This window comes from Calliphora vicina, chromosome 3 (genome assembly GCF_958450345.1).
Source record: "Calliphora vicina chromosome 3, idCalVici1.1, whole genome shotgun sequence".
NCBI classification, from domain to species: domain Eukaryota; kingdom Metazoa; phylum Arthropoda; class Insecta; order Diptera; family Calliphoridae; genus Calliphora; species Calliphora vicina.
The window spans coordinates 44386925-44404388 of NC_088782.1; the positions used below are offsets into that span (position 1 = coordinate 44386925).

At 32.4% G+C, this 17464-nt stretch overlaps 2 protein-coding genes across 2 annotated transcripts in view; one reads left to right on the forward strand and one right to left on the reverse strand.

The window, feature by feature from the left end:
- LOC135955428 (uncharacterized) overlaps positions 1-11139 on the reverse strand; it is a 30530-nt gene extending 19391 nt beyond the window's left edge. Inside the window, exons 1-4 of the mRNA XM_065505779.1 lie at positions 11067-11139; positions 10882-10999; positions 10096-10816; positions 4699-4814 (exon numbers count right to left, since the gene is read on the reverse strand). Of these exons, the coding sequence (XP_065361851.1) occupies positions 4699-4814; positions 10096-10816; positions 10882-10999; positions 11067-11081 (970 nt within the window). The 5' untranslated portion in view covers positions 11082-11139. The remainder of the gene's footprint in view (positions 1-4698; positions 4815-10095; positions 10817-10881; positions 11000-11066) is intronic.
- LOC135954787 (uncharacterized) overlaps positions 1-17431 on the forward strand; it is a 149465-nt gene extending 132034 nt beyond the window's left edge. The window contains exons 2-3 of the mRNA XM_065505021.1: positions 16802-16841; positions 16917-17431. Of these exons, the coding sequence (XP_065361093.1) occupies positions 16815-16841; positions 16917-17348 (459 nt within the window). The 5' untranslated portion in view covers positions 16802-16814 and the 3' untranslated portion in view covers positions 17349-17431. The remainder of the gene's footprint in view (positions 1-16801; positions 16842-16916) is intronic.
- The last annotated feature ends 33 nt before the right edge of the window (positions 17432-17464 follow it).

Consider the following 17464-nt stretch of genomic DNA (forward strand, 5'->3'; position numbering starts at 1 on the left):
GTGATATCGCATTTGATTTTGTTCATTACAAATAATTGGATTACTCGTTATGTTAGGTGGAAGAGAGGGCTATCAAGTCGACTCATACCGCAAAAAATCGCCATATCTATTTTGATATTCTTGTTTTATCTGTAACCTGAAAACACTGACAATTTTTCATTGGATTTTTAAAACTCTTAAAGCGGAATATGAATATATAAAGTAAGGGACTCCTTAGAAGTGATCTAACTGATTTTGTGAAAATAACTAAAATGTATCACATATTTCAAGGCTGAAGTCATCATTACACAATGTTCCTTTGATAACGAGGCTGGTCAAGCAGTGAATGTTGCTGGTGATCGCAAAATGATAACATAGTTCTCTCTGCCTAAATAGGATAAATTATGCAACATGTATAAGACATTTCCAAGGTCGTGTACCCTCTTGTTTCGATGATCATTTTGGATTTAAAGTCAATGTTTCATGTCAACAAGCCCACCTCTGTATTGAGGAGGAAATGCAACACTAAATCAACAAAATTCAGCCACATTTATACAAAAAGAGATGACGTGATCTCAATCTACACTGATGGTTCAAAGACAGAAAGAGGCACGGGCTCGGGAATCTTAACAGATGAGCTGGACCTTTTGATGTCTCTTCGATTACCCGATACCTGCACGGTTTTCCAGGCAGAGATTTATGTCATAGATACAGCCGCAAGAAGAATCCGGGACTGAATCTCGAAAATTCGACTATACATACCTACTTGGACAGCCTTGCATCAATCAATCTCCAACGTGATTAGGTCGAAATGTCTTCTCAATTGTATCAAATCACTGGCACAACTGACACAATATCACGTCGAGTTGATATGGGTTCCAGGGAAATGAAGTATCTGATGAGAGCTCAACCAACGGGTTGTTCCTGGGCGTATCTTTTGCGCAAAGGGATATTTACACTCTCTTGGTGACAGTATCGAAATTGATAGATGAATAGGCTTTGAGCGAGACGGAACTCAGGTGGTCAAATATCATCACTTGTAGAATATCCAGAATGCTCTGGCCCAATCTGACAGAGGATAGAACTAGGACTATTTTGTCTCTTAGTAGGAATTCGATTAGGGCTTCTTACACTGTATGATTGGACATATGTCGGAACGTATGGGTTACCCACGTTATAGCTATTCTAGAAGTTGTTTAGATGAAGAAGAGTATTAATCGGTACAGCACCTTCAATATGAATGCCCAGCCTTACAAGAGCATAGACTACTACATCTTGGTAGAGCTCTTTTCCATGATCTGGACTGTCTCAGAGATGTGTCACTAGTAAATATGATCAGATTTATTAGAAGTACCGGCTGATTCCCACGGGGACCACAGGAATCACATAGACAACGAAATTAGGGAGGGAAACTATTCTCACTTTATGTACGAATTTTCAGCATAAGGGAATAGTCCTGAGTTCTGTGTCGGTTCCCCTCCCTCTAGGACAACTTCTGAATATACTGCTCTAAACATGATAATGTCCTTCTGTATGTTGAAATCAGTTTTCCGAATCATCCAAATAACTTACATTCATGTAAGCTACATCAACGTAAATAAGTTTCCTCGGCCAGATGGTATCCCAGCACTGGTCTTGAAGAAGTGTTCTTCGACACTAGCTCGTCCATTAACTAACCTTTTCAGCACTTTTTACCGAGCAGGCAAATTTCCTGTATGTTGGAAGGTTGCTAATGTAACGCCAATTCCTAAAAATAGAGAAATTTACGCCCAATAGCAATTTGTTCTGCACTTTCCATAGTTATGGAGAGTATGGTTAATTAAAATCTTGTGAAACATTTAGAGTCCAACAATCTGCTCAGCGACGGGCAGAATGGCTTTCGTAGAGGACGCTCTACGGGAGATTTGCTAGCCTTGCTATCGGAAAAATGGTGTCGTTCTATTCACCGTTTTGGCGAAGGTAAAGTGGTGGCTGTAGATATTTCCAAGGCGTTCGATAGAGTACGACTTGGAGCACTTTCATCAAAACTTATTGCTTTCGGTGTCGGTAATAACTGCTCTCGATTTTTATTTATAGCTTTCTAAGAGATCGCACTAAACGAGTTGTTATAGATGGAATCTCATCAAACAAATTCAAGATAAATTCAGGGGTACCGCAAGGCTCCATACTCTATTTCTTAGTTTTCTAAACGACCTTCTACGTCAAACTTCCATTCCTATCTATTCTTTTGCAGATGACAGCAACATTTACCATTCATACTCATTCAGTTACAGACCAAGTCTGTCGGAGATTGGGGCAATGTGGCAAAACATGAATGATTTCCCTTAATCGGGGCATTGTGACAATCTCTGAATGGGGTATTGCGAATTGGGTTGCTTTCAACTTATGGATGGTGTAAATATTGTGGAATCAAACGCTCTTGATGTTCTGGGCATGAGAATACCTTGTGATGTCCGCTGATCTAAACACATTTTTCAAGTGTCTCGGTTTTCTGCAACGGTGTAGGAATTACCTCACTCCATCTGATCTCCTCACGATTTAGACCACCTATATCAGACCGAAAATGGAATACAACTCCCATGTATGGGCCGATGCTTCAAATTGTATTACAATGGAATGTGTTGTGATGAAATTAGGGAACTTGTTCCTGATACTGGCAGATTTTTATGTATTATACGTTTTTGAAAAACATATCCCTTTCACACTACAGGGAAATTCGTTCTTTATGTGGAACAAACTTTTCGCTGAAGTGTTTCATATAATTTTTAATTTCGGAAAGTTCAAATCTAATGTGTCCAAACTAGAGATGCTAATCGGGACTGATTTTTGGAAATTCCGGGGATCGGGATTTGGTAAAGAATCCCGACCCGGGGTTTCGGGATTTTCGGGAAATCTAAAATCCCGAAAATTATAAGAAAGAAACGTACATAATTATGTCTTTACAATTGAAAGTAAATTGTTTATTTAGCAATCAATTTTTATTAGACACTAAAAAGCATACTATTGCGTATATGGTTTCGTTTGCCATTCTGGAACGAATTTTGTTTCCGACATATGCTGCTGCCGAAAACCATCTTTCATATTGGCAAAACAGTTTGCAAATAGTTATCTATATGATAAAATGATCTATTTCATTTGCAAGTTGCAAATCTACATCATACCTTCGTTTCGTTATTGTTATTTAGGTTGTTTACATTTATTAATAATATCTTTTAGCCTTTGATCAATCGAAATATTTTCATTTTGTTCGAGCTCCTCATGTGAGATAAAATCAATTTCGTTTGAAGAGGATTAAATTGAGTTTTGTTAGATAACTTACAAAAAAAATGTGAAGAATTGATTTTCCAGAGCCCCACTGTAGGAAAACCAAAAATAACTCTTTCCTTTATTAACTATGTTGTAGCAGGAGTTGAGGTTAACAGCTTTCCTGAACATCTCTTTGCGATATTCGGGCATGTAGAATGTCAAAATGCATAAAAAAGGCACACAAAAATGACAATTTCCCCTATTTATTTATGAAAAACGGGATTTGGAAAATCCCGAAAATTTCAGGATTTTTTTAAAATTAAAAAATCCCGGGCTTCGGGATTTTCGAAAATCCCGGGAAAACCCTGCGATTTTCGGGAACGGGATTCCCCGTTTGGCATCTCTAGTCCAAACACAACTTCCTCTTTCCTCCCTCCCATAACCTATTTTCCTAGTTCCAACACAATGCTTTGCATGAGTGGGGCCATCCACTGTGTGCTGGTCCAAGAAGAAAAAAAATATAGTCCCGGTTAGGTTTATATTTGAATTCGGAATGATGAACAGTAGTCATCGGGTGAATTCTTTTTAAGTGTCGATTCAAGTTCCCATGAGAACCGCCAACAATGCTTAATAAAGATTTGCTATATGTCACTGTGTATTTTTTTATACCCTACACCACCATAGTGGGGAGGGTATAATGCGTTTGTGCAGATAACACCCACCTTAGAATATACCGATCGACTTAGAATCACTTTCTGAGTCGATTAAACGATGTCCATCCGTCCGTCTGGCTGGTCGGCTGACTGTCCATGTAAACTTTGTGCGCAGAGTACAGGTTGCAATTTTGAATATATTTCGATCAAATAAAAGAAACGATTAAATATTCAAATATTCTTTTGTATCCAACATAAAATTACTATTACAAATAGTATAAAAATAAACTTAAAATATTTTGTTTTCGGTCATTTCAGTGCAAAAGTTTAGACAATTTAAGTTCATAGTTCAAAAATTGAACTAAGTGAGCGAAAATATTTGAATTAGTTCATTTAGCTCAATCAACTGAATTGTTCAATTGAATTAGTTCGTTCATAAACCACCCAAGTCTACTATAGGGTACATTAAAACCATAAAAAAACCTTTCAAATATATTAATAAACCATTAATCACTAAATAAATAAAAAACCTTTAAAAGTCTTCAAATTATATAAATAAAAATAACGCTCGTTACAAAGTATCCAACGAAGGCATCAATATTCAGCATGTTATCAATTAACACCCCAGTGAGAGACAATGGTGCGTAACAGAGACTGTGGTGGAGAAAATTAAGACTTTATATTCAAAATATAAAAAATAATAAGTTAAATAAACATCAATTGTTTCTTTGTCTCTTCTTTCTTTCACTTTTATTACTAGGTCTGATTTTAAGCTAAATACTAAATCTTAAAGCAAAACAAAAAATTTTAATTTAAATACAGCCCTCTGGTTTGACTTCACCACACAAGCTGGTCGAGGGATTGAAATAGAATTGATTTGGGCATTTCATGATGGTGGTCTGCATAACGCCGCCTTTCTTGTAACAATATAGATAGCTGGAAATAGAGAAATATATGAAAAATAGATTAGTTCTAATTAAGATCGGTAGTAAAATTTGGATTGTATAGCGAAGAAAAGGAGAACGTTTCCATTAAAATTTAAATGTGATGGATAATAGATACCAAAGTCGCTGACATCAACATTGTATGGCAGTTGACTGTTGGAGTACCACTGCAATATCTTGAAAACTATACGTAACATTGAAAAAATAAGTATAAAGTTAGCATTGGGGCATCGAATATACTTAAAATCAGTTTTGTTTTTGCCGACACCAAAATTTGACCATCATTGCGAGTAATTTTCTCAGTATTTGAGATATCGAATAAGAAATTTAGTACATTTTTCTATAATTTCGATATCGAAACTATTTTTCGATACGATAGATAATTCAATAACTAATGCGTCAATTCGACCACTGTATAATTGCTGAAATGAGTTCAGTCATCTGTGAGATTTTAATCGTTCGTGCAGCGGATTATTCGGGCAATTATTTGTGCAGCCTTAAATGGATAAAAACCGTTGATACCCGGCCAAAGCGTCTAATGTCTCAACTGTATAATTCCTGAAATAAGTTTAGCCATTTTTGAGATTTGTGCGATTGTTCGTGCAGCCGATTATTTGGCCAATTATTCGTGCAGCCTTAAATGGATAAAAACCATTGATACCCGAACAAAGCGTCTAATGTCTCAATATTCATTCGGTGGCTTAATTGCCTCTGTTGAATTGAATTTATTACGAAATGGTGATTTTGACACGGATCAAGGCAGCCAAAATCGTTTGAACACCAAGAAATGGATGCATTTTCCCTGAAGATTCTTGCAAATCTCAACAATACAAATTGAAGCCGAGAGATCTTGAAAGACGATTTTGCATATCCGAAATGATGCTTGAACGCTATAAAAGAACATAATTTTTGCACCGAATCATTACTTGCAATGAAAAATGGTTCTATTACGATAACCCGAAACATAAGAGATCATATGTGAAGCCCGGCCAACCAGACGAATCGACGTTAAAGCTAAATATCCATGGCGCTAAGGTAATGCTCTATATTTGGTGGGACCAAATGAGTCCAATCTATTATGAGCTGTTGAAATCTGTCCAAACCATCACAAGAAACCTGTACCGAAGGAAACTGTTTCGTTTGAAGCGAGCATTTGAACAAAGAAAGCCCAGAATATGCGGTCAGACATGAAACCGTAAAATTCCATATTGACAACGGTAGGTAACATGTTGCAATACCTATTACTAAGGGGCGGATTTTCATGCATTTATTATTGGAAAATATGCGCCTAAAATATGCTTAAAAAAAATCAAAATATGACCTAAAAATTTTAAAAATATGCACTAAAACTATTTTTAAAATAATTTTTCTTCTTAAAAAACGATGGATATATTAATTGTAATATCTTGGTTTATACTTGTTTAAAGCCATAATCTTTAGAGCTTCTATATTGTGACTTTCCTTTTAAAATCATCAATATTTTGATCGTGCTGTAAAGTAGCATCCAACCATAATTTTTATCTCGTAATTACCCAACAATTAAGCAATTAGTAATTGAAGGGATACATAGACGGAAATTGTTAATAATGTTAGCTGAACTTGGCTGACTCCAATTTATATATTTTGGGTCATTTGACGTGCTATTTGTAATGCAGAGAGAAGTCGCACAAAGAAGTAGCATAAAGACAATTGTCACTTAAGTGTCTCTATGTAATCTATAGTGTATTTTATTTGTGTAGTGCATTTGTCTCTAAGTTATCCAAAATCACTAGATTACGACAGTCTCGTAGAACTGCTTGGAAATGACTGTCAGGTGCGGTAACTGTGTATGTGGAGTTACAAAATCTTTCGATAACGAAATCTATTATAAATCGAATTTGCAATGAAAACAAATATGAATGTTTTTCGATGCATTTAATGAATTCACTTAAAAAAACTAAAGTTTTTTTAAGAAAAATTTTTTGAAATGATTATTTTCAATTACTGATAGAGAAATGAAAAACTTAGTGCCAGTTACTTCATGTCGAAAGAAGTTAGTCGATAACATTTACTGCTATTTCTATAACAAATTCGACAAAAAAATTTTTGTCGAAACAAGTATTGCTTATTAACGACAAAAAATTATATGTGCGATTCGGATAGATAATTAGTCTACATTGTATTTGGACGTTAGAGAAAAAACATGCATTTGCATATAAATCCGCCCCCTACCTATTACAAACTAAAGAAGTGGTTTGAAAGTCTTGCCTCTCCCGCCGAAGATTGTTGTCAAACTCAACAAGAGCTTGTAAAATCATTACAAGCTCTTTTCAAATTTCAAAAAATTTGTGAGCAGCAGGATTCATCCAATAGCAGGGAAATTTGTTACCATACGAATTGAAGCCTAGATATCACAGTATATTTAAATTATCTGGACTATAATATTCTGAATAAGTTTTAAAAGTAAGGAAATTGGACTCATTCGCCAAAAAAATGTTTTTTTTTTCCGAAAATCGCAAAATTTTAATCTTAGTTAAGGAAAAACTGTAGGAGGTATCAACATAATTTTTTTTTTATATTTTTATTCTCTATTATGATCTCAATATATCCCAATGTGATGATTAAAAAATTCAGAAATTTGTTTAACAAAATTTTTAAAAATTTGAAAATGGAGATTCGAAACAGCCGTTAAAAAACAAAATTTTGGCCATACCTCTGAATAGGTTAACGGTATGCTCTGAAGACAAAAACTCATACACAAGTAAATACGGATATATTTAAAATAAAAATTAGTTTTTATTTAAATTTTTGTCTAAATATGTTAATTTTTATACCCTTCACCTTCGTGAGAAGGGTATATATAAGTTTGTCATTCCGTTTGTAATTTCCACAATATAATTTTCCGACCCTATAAAGTATATATATTCTGGATCCTTTTAGATAGCGGAGTCGATTAAGCCATGCCCGTCTGTCTGTTGAAATTAATATTCTGAAGACCCCAGATATCTTCGGGATTCAAATCTTCAATAATTCTGTGAGACATGCTTTCGAGAAGTTTCCTATTTAAAATTATATGAGGATATGACGAAAAAACCGGGACAACCTGGATTTTTGACCTATATCTGGATTACTAAGTCATTAATATAGACAATATGGATATCTAATGATAGATATTTCAAAGTCCATTGCAACGACGTATATAAGACCATAGTAAGTTGGATCAAAACCGGAAAAAATATTTTTTAACCCGAATTTTTTCACCAAAAAAAAAATTTAAAAAAAACAATTCAAAAAAAAAAATTCAAAAAAATAAAAAAAAAAATTTGGAATAAAAAAATAAATTTTGTTTACCCAAAAATATTTAAAATTTGTATTTTGAAGTATAATTTGGTGAAGGGTATATAAGATTCGGCACAGACGAATATAGCTCTCTTACTTGTTTTTTCCTAAATTTCTTGTTCAAGTGGCCTGAGACTCGTTAATGATCTGGGGAATTTGTAATAACTTTAACATTTTTTAACCAATTTTTGTTATTTATAAAATAAATTTGATATATCATTACAACGACAATTACGTACATATTTCGATTATTTTGCGTTCAATTGCAAAAGTATTTAGTAACTAGCAAAAATTTTACAAGAACTGAAAAAGTTGAATTTTTTGCGAATTTTAGCGATAATAAATTTTTTGGGTAATTTTCACCAAAAGGAGATACAGGGTTAATCTCCAACAATATTTTTTTAATGTAATTTTCGTTAACATAAATTTTTCTGGAAAACTATACAGGAAATTAACGATTTTCACCTATTTATTTTATATAAATATTAAAATTTTGCATATATCTGAACTTTGACCTCGATGCGCGTCCGGAAATCGTTGTCCGACTTGGCTCAAATTTTCAACACTTAACTTTTAGACCTAGTGTCACAATATTCCACCGGCACTCTTTGAAATATAATAAAAACATCGGCTACACCCTAATGTACATACAGTGCACACGCGATAATATGAACTAATTAAAACCAGGCCAGTTCACTTTTGCAAGATTGTTCATATTTGCGAATGGCATCTAATTCCCAATTCAAAAAATTATTAAGCAATTGAATTAGAATTTAGCCACTACCCTGTTGATTTAGATTTCAACTCTGTGTAGATTTTAAAATACAAAATAAAAGCTGATCATATTTTAGAGTACCCTATGGAATTAAAAAGTGTTCATATTATGGGGTGTTCATATATTGGGGTGTTCATATTATCGCGAGTGCACTGTATTAGAAAATTTTGTTTTTGAACACATGAATACTTGATCCAAATATGAAATAATTAAAACTAATTAAATATGTGATAAATATTTGAATTGAAATTGTTTAGGAAATTGTTTTTTCTGTGTTAATAATAGTTTATTACGTTTGACCCTCGATCAAATAGAGCTTTCCCTAAAAATTACTTTCCCACTTCAGTACTCTCCAGTTCTGGCTCCCATGGACTCCAAGGATAGATGCTTTATGCTAGAGTTTCAAAACAATCGCAGAAATTCAAAACCGCAGCTTTGGTTTTGGGATAATTTATTAAATATTAAGCGTTTGTAGAAACAAAATCAGTTGATAATATAGAAAAATCCTATGAAATACACATACATAGTACATATGAATTAATGCTGTCAAATCCCTGCAGTTCATTGAACTAGTTCCGCCACGTAGAATTAGTTAGCCACTGGGAACTACAACCAATGAAATTTCAACACACGCGAAATGTTGTTGACTGGTGAATTTAACACAGGGATGTCATTGCAAGTGGCCGATTGGTACACTCAGCATAACACTACTATATTCTGTACTAATACTCCAGCATTTGAGAAAAAAGAACAAATTTTCACTGAGCCAAAGAGCTCTTATTTGTACTGCTCTCTATTTGTTATTAAGAATTGCATGTGAGTCTACTCTCAATTTTTGGATTTTCAGTGAATACCAAAATACGAACGGTCACATTCAGCATTACATATGGTTTCGGTTAAAACCGAATACGAAACTACTTTATACGAATAAGGTATTAATGTCGGAAGGAACTTTTCCAAAAAAAAAATTATTCCTGTCAAATACATTGTGATCAAGGACTTTTGACTACATAGTACACAAGATTGAGTTTGATATTCGAATTGAGTCAAAACCTAGACCACTACTTAGTTGGCATAATACAACAAGCTTCGCTGACTAATTAAGTTCAAACTTTCAGAAAATTTAACCAACAAAATATACTCAAATCAATTTAGACAAGAAAATCTCGAAAATACTCACTTTTTACATGTTTTATCATTCGGATGAGGATAACGTCCTGCAGCCGACTGTTGGGAGCACACAAGTTCAGCTGGATTTTCTGTTGTCGTCGGCAATTCTGTAGTAGTAGTTGCTGGCTCTGTTGTTGTGGTGACTGGTGGCGGTGTAGGAGCAAATATTGTGGTGGTAGTTATTTCTTCAGTGGTAGTGGAAACTTTTTCGGTAGTTGTAGTCGGCTCTTCTGGTTTAGTGGTAGTTGTAATTTTTTCAGTTGTTGTGATTGGTTCCGCGGTAATTTGTTCGGTAGTTGTGGTCACTTTTTCGGTTGTTGTGGGTAATTCAGTAGTTGTTGTTGGCTCCTGTGTTGTTGGTTCCTGTGTTGTTGTTACTGGCACATCGATGGCATCATATAGATCACAAAATTCGATTTCTGGTTCCTTGCAGGCTGGCACACAGGGATACTCTTTCTGTTTGCCTAAACTAACATCACAGATTTGATTTTCTGGGCAAGTGCCGCGTATGTCGCTTAATTCGCCACCAAAACACATGGTAAATGTTGTGCGACTAGTGCAGGTAAACATGCCCTCATCTTGTGGTTCCTTACCACACTTGCCACAATTGGAGGTATCGCCACAAGCAGGGGTGACAACCGCTTCTGTGATATCCATACAAGCACGAGCGTATTTTGTGCAAACATCATTCTCTCCCAAACAGGAATATTTCTTTGAGGTATCGGCAACACCTAAAACAAATAATTTTGATTTGGTTTTGGAATCTAAGGAAAATTGTTCAGCTATAATAAATTACCTCCGAAACATAGATTGAATTCTTTTTCACTTATGCAGGCCACACCATTGGCATCGTTACATGCATGACAAACTGCTTTGGCGTATTGTATACTTGCAATACTTATTGCTAAAATTAACTATTTCATAATTTTCATTAATAATGAATTAATTTAAAAAATTGGTGTTTAATTCAGTTAAACTTACCACAACTTTAAACATATTTATTTGCTGTCTAAAAATTTTAAAATAACTTTAATCTATTCTGTTTAAAATCTTTATTCAAATTGAATTCATTCTAGACACATTTTCTGTTTTTATATGTTTTAGCATTTTTTTATGATTTTCACAGAATTTTGTTATCTCTGATTTAATTGTTATTCATCAAATCTTTATATCGCTCAATGTCAATGGGATTATATATTTCGTTGAAAACATGCTTACTTTCTTTGGTTTTATCTTTAAAAATGTGTTATTTTGTTGAGTTTTAAGATAAAATTTGGAAATTTTGTTAATACTTTGTTTATAGAATTTGTGAAAATCTTTGCCCACTGACTCAATAATTTTATCTTAACCTTCTTATTAAAGTGTGAATATTATAATTTATTTATGTAAACATTTTTGGACAATTTCAATGTTAACATGTTTAACTCTTTAAAAGAGGCAAATGTTCGGGAAATTTCCCTCTAAATATAGAACTGGTCTACAATGATTTTGGTGCCGCCAAAACTAAAACAGATTATGATTATAAGTATTTTCGATACCCTGACTCTAACTGAATACCTAGGGTAAAATCTGCATTTTTAGATTTTCTACGATGGAGGTCCTTAGGACAATCACGTGTAATACTCTAACAGTAATCTGGAATCATATTGCTACGTTTTACCTTTTAAAAAGGTTGGTTTATTTCCCTTAACTAATCCATATTCTATTAATTTCATATAAAAGCGACCAGTAGTTTAAATAGTCACTCTTTTTTAATACACACACTTATATTACACATTTTAAAAGCACACTGGTAATACATTTGACTTTAGCTATTCGATACACTGACTCACTAACAACTCGCTGTTACTATTTATATACCCAGTGCCATCTTCTAGAAGTCTTATGAATAATCCAACTGAAAAAACTCGAATGTTCCATTTCCACAAAGTTCAAGTAGAGTTTTTAAAGCAGCTTTACAGTTTATGTTGTCAGACTTATAAACAATGATGTTATTAACATTGTTGATAAATATAAGCTTCTACTGATTGAAATATTTACAAACGAGATGAATCTTTCTACATAGCAATAATTACAGACCGTTAAATTCATAATGAAATTTCGTAACAATAGGCTCATCACAACGACATTGGTATCTATCTTCCATAACTTTTTGAAATCAACTTTCCGAAGCCCCCAAAAAACATACATACACGATTCGGTCGCTATTTAAAATCTAGAAAATCGGTCCACAAATGGCTGAGATAATAAAATATTTTTTAACCCGAATTTTTTTTCATCAAAAAAATTTTTTTTGTCATAAATTCTTCTCTAATTAAAGAAATTTAAAAATAAAAATTGAAAAAACTTTTTATAAAAAAAAATAAAAAACAAATTGGAAAAAAAAATTTTTTTAAAAAATTTTAAAACATTAAAAAAAAAATTTTGATTTTGTTTAAATAAAAATATTTAAAAAAAAAAATATTTTTAAGTATAATTTGGTGAAGGGTATATAAGATTCGGCACAGCCGAATATAGCTCTCTTACTTGTTTTTTGTTCAGATATGTTAATTTTTGTCTTACAAAAAAAAATTCAATTCAATATCTCAATTAGATTCAAAAATTTGCCACTTTAGAACTGTGTCCTTCAATAATATTGCACATTTTCACACTAAAAATTGTCTTAATACTATTTTATACAACAACAAGTCAATTATTCACATTTTTTACTAAATTATGAAAAAGTGCAATATTTTCGAAGGACGGAGTTTTAAAGTGGCATATTTTTGAATCTAATTGAGATATTGAATTGAATTTTTTTTTGTAAGACAAAAATTAACATATCTGAACAAAAAACAAGTAAGAGAGCTATATTCGGCTGTGCCGAATCTAATTCAGATATTGACTTGAAATTTAGTTTGTAAGACCAAAAATTAACTTATCTATACAAAAAAAATAATTCGAAATAAATGTTGGTCAAATTATTCCTAATATTTGTAATTCTATTAAAATTTTGATACAAATTTTAGTTTTTAAAACTCAATAAATATGTAATAAAATCCTTATTTATTAACAAAACTCAATGAAATTTTCAACGTTTTTTAAATTTCATTCTTTTCATTCTAAATAATAAACTGTAAAAAAAACTTGTCAAAAGGTCAAAGGGAATCCCGCAATTCCTAAAAATTGGAGCGGAAATCCCAAAAATTTTAATTTTTAAAATTTTTCTCATAGGATCCACATTTCCTTCGGGGCTGGGAAAATACTTTGGCGATAAGTAGGGAATACATCAAGGTTTCCAGAGCTGCTTTCCGTTTTCTGATCCCAGATTTGGGATTTTAGAACATGTGGCCCAAAGTTGAAATTTTGATAAAAAAATGGTCAAATTTTATACTGAAATGATCTCCATAAAGATATCTTACAGAAAAATATGAAAGTATTATATGTTCTTAAAGAATTTTTTTTTAAATAAAAAAAGAGTTATGTTATCTACTATTTTTTTAATTTTTAAATTTAAAAAAGTTTATTTTTGGATCCGTAATAGATATTGATTGAGTCTATTCGGGCCAAAAGTATGCATTAAATTTTTAAAAAAGCTGACCAAGGGATGCCCAGATTTTAAAAATTCAATTTTGAAATGCCTATTACTCGGGAATTATAAGAGATAAGTAGCACACTCACCTAGCCGAGCGCTTTCCAAAAATGTAAAAATCTTTCAAATCGGATGGGAAACAAAAAAAATGGCTCGTGTTTAAAAATTTTACATATCGAAGGTACCCTACTTTGAACTTCCATAGCGCCGCCCGTGGAGCATTTGTAGGGTCCTTTTTAATAACATAAACTCGAATACTTCTTGTCTACGCCCTAGTCAAATTTCATTCCGATCCGACCAGATTTATTTCCAAAAATTTTTTATTCTGCCCCACTGTGCAACAGAAGAAGAAAAGCTCTCCTTTAGCTTTCTGTATTATTACTTTTAATATAGGGAAAATCAAATTGAATGTCTGCAAATATATAAAAAGTTGGGGAAAAGTTTTGAAATAGCTGCTTGAGTAGCTACTAGCTACCTCTCTTGTTGAGTTTAACAACAGTCTTCATGGAGTTACGCCTCCAATTATTGGTCTTCAAACATCTAAACCACACAAACCATCTCTCGCGCGTTGAATCCGATGGGACACTTTCAAAAGATACGCCATATATTGTAAATCCTGCATTTTTAAGTTATACTTCCGATACAAAAATCGAAACACTATTGGTTATTTGCTAATTTCTCAGCTATTTATAGGCCGATTTTCAATGAATACATCTGATATATTGATAACAAGATTGGGTTCATAAGATACCTGAGAGCGTCGTAAAACCAATTTCAACCAGACGAACATCGGTAAATCCAGAATATCTATGGGGGATTTCACGTCAAGTGAATCAACTTTTAAAAGCGATGTCTGCGGATCGGGATGAAATTTGCACCGATCGGGAAGTAATTCAGACACAATTTTTCAACAAGATCGGTCAAGAACTCTCGTTCTCAATCTGTTCTAGTGTTTATAAACCGGTTAACCGAAAAGCCGGTTTTTTTTCGAAATCTCGGTTTTTTGCGAACCGGTTAATTTAAAATGTTGATTTTCGGTTAACCGGTTTATCCGGTTTTTATCACTCGGTTAACCGGTTTTTAAAATTTGGGACTAAAATTGATAAATCTCACGTTTTTGTGCATTTCTAATATTCATTGTATACACATTATTGGTCTGATTTGAAACCTAAACTGCTGATCTACAATACAAACCTCTTTAGATTAATATTTTTAAGAATTACAATGATTCTGAATAGTAGAGTACGATGAGTTTACTTAAAAACTTTTTCAGAATAAATTTAAAAATTAAATTCCGCATAATTCTATAAGTTTAGACTAAAGCTTACTAATGATTCAATAAAAACTTAGTGATGATCTTACCAAACGTTCAATTGAATTCGATGTACATACCTTTCTTCAATAAATTTGACTTCATTAGTGTGTTTTGTTTCTAAAATTTTAATTTATTAATCATTTCGTTAGCTTTTCAGAAATATTACAGGAGGGAGAAAAAACGTTCTAAAATCCATTATTTGAAATATTTTTCAAATCTGATAATAGAGTTTTTTTATAATGACAAATAATCACAGCTAAGAGGAAGTGGGATTATATCTTATAGGTCCTTTTTTGGGACTTGTAACAATTTCTGTTTCATATCAAAAGTAGAGTTGATAATAAATTTCAAATTATCAAATATTGAATTAAACAAGTGATTTACATTTTTTGGTTGAAATTTAATGAATAAACCAATAATTAAAACAAGTAATTCCATTTTAGTGAGATAATAATTTTTAAATTTTTACAAAATAATTGGACTTAGCTCTTTTGTATATTTACAGTTATTTAATATTAACCATTCCTGACTACTAAAAATTACAAAAATTAAAGCTATATATACTTTATTGGGCATTTTATGTTTTCTACACATATATGACGGTTAACCGGTTTAACCGGTTTTTTCGATGTCGGTTAACCGAAAAACCGGTTTTTTAAAAAAGGCCAATTTTCGGTTAACCGACAAACCGGTTTTTTAAAAAGTCGGTTTTTTATAAACACTAATCTTCTGTTCTTAGCAAATTGTATCCTAAATAGTTTAGATAGCTATTTCTTCAATCTTTCGAAAAAAATAAAAAAAATTTAATATTTTTTTCCGAAATCAAAAACTTTTTTCCAAAATGGGCCCTTTTTTACAAATAAAGCTTAGAAACTTTCCTTGAGGACCTATTTCGTCGCTTAGTGAGATGCGAGTTCGATATCTATCAAAAAAAATGTAACTCAAAATTGTAACTCAAAACATGCAATGTTTGACTTTAATTTGCAAAATCAAAAACTTTGTTGACTTTTTTTTGCTCAACAGGAAGCTCAGATATTTTCCTTGAAGACCTATTTAGTCGCTTAGTGGGATGCGAGTGGGATATCTATCAAAATAAATGTTTTGTAACTCAAAATATGAAATTTTTGACATTTTTTTAAATATGCCCTTTTTTAAACCGAAACCGGTGGAGTTTACAAAGATGAAAAAACCGGTTGACCGGTTTACGGTTTTGGATACTCTAATATATACTGTATAGGGTCTTAAATAAATATTGCTGCAATTATAAACAGAATGACGCGAATAACGTCATGACGTGGTGAAATATATAAAAAATCCCGATTTATATTTCTCAGCTAATGTCACATAGATGGATGATATTCATTAATGGGTCATTATCATTAGACTTTACAATCTAAACAATTCTAATAAAGAATATATTGTAAAATAAATATGACAACCTTGACCCCCTTCTCATCTTAAAGTGTTAAAAATTAAGAATTTTTTCACAATTAAAGTGTGATTGTAACGCATTTAAATGCGTCTGATAGTACACTTGTCAAATATGTTATAAAACTACCAACTATGTTCAAGGATATAGACAGTGTTTAGTGTTATTTGATCAGAGATTATGAAAAAAAAACACCGGTAAACCATAAACATTTTTTTCTCAATTTCTAGTAAACATAATCTTAAATTATCTTATCTCCTTTAGAGATAAAGTATCTTTTTATTTGTATTAATATGGAAATACATGCCTATAATTTAATATAAAAACATGTTAATATTTGACAAAATTATTTAGTATCTCTAAAAGCTTCCCTAAAAATACTTCAATTTGCAAAGAAAAATAAAATTAAACAAAATGACACAAAATACTTTGTTAACATTGGTATGTATTTAACAAAAACTTTAATTTGTTAATATCGATTTTATATTTTCGATTATTGTTTTTAACTTTTCATAGTCCTTCCTTTTGGCCGCCGCTTTTATCCTTGCACCCAGTCACATCGAAGCCAAATGCAATTTATGCAGTGATTATGGCATTGCTTGCATCAATGAAACCTCTTTCAATCTGTGCTTTGGAGGCAAACAGGATACCAGCAAAGTTTACGACTGTCCCGCGGATAGACTTTGCAGTGCCACAAGTTTAAAATGTATTGAAGCATCGTCCGGCGGCAAAGCCGCTTGTGAACCCAACAAAGGTTGTGGTGTATGTGATGGAGATAAAATCTTTGCTTGCACCAGTCGCACAACATTCGCCCAATGCAATGGCGAGGAATTGACTGAAATTACTGGTGTCTGTCCCAAAGGATTGACATGTAATTCGGAAGGCTCTGAAATATGTGTGGACGAATGCAATAGACCTAATGTTTTCGAATGCGATAGAGAGGCATAATTTCAGAAAATGTACTGATCTGAATGAATGTATTTGTAAATTAATGTTTTAATGAAATAAAGTTTAGGAAAATATAGAAATAATTAATGTATAGTTTATATTTATTTAATTATAAT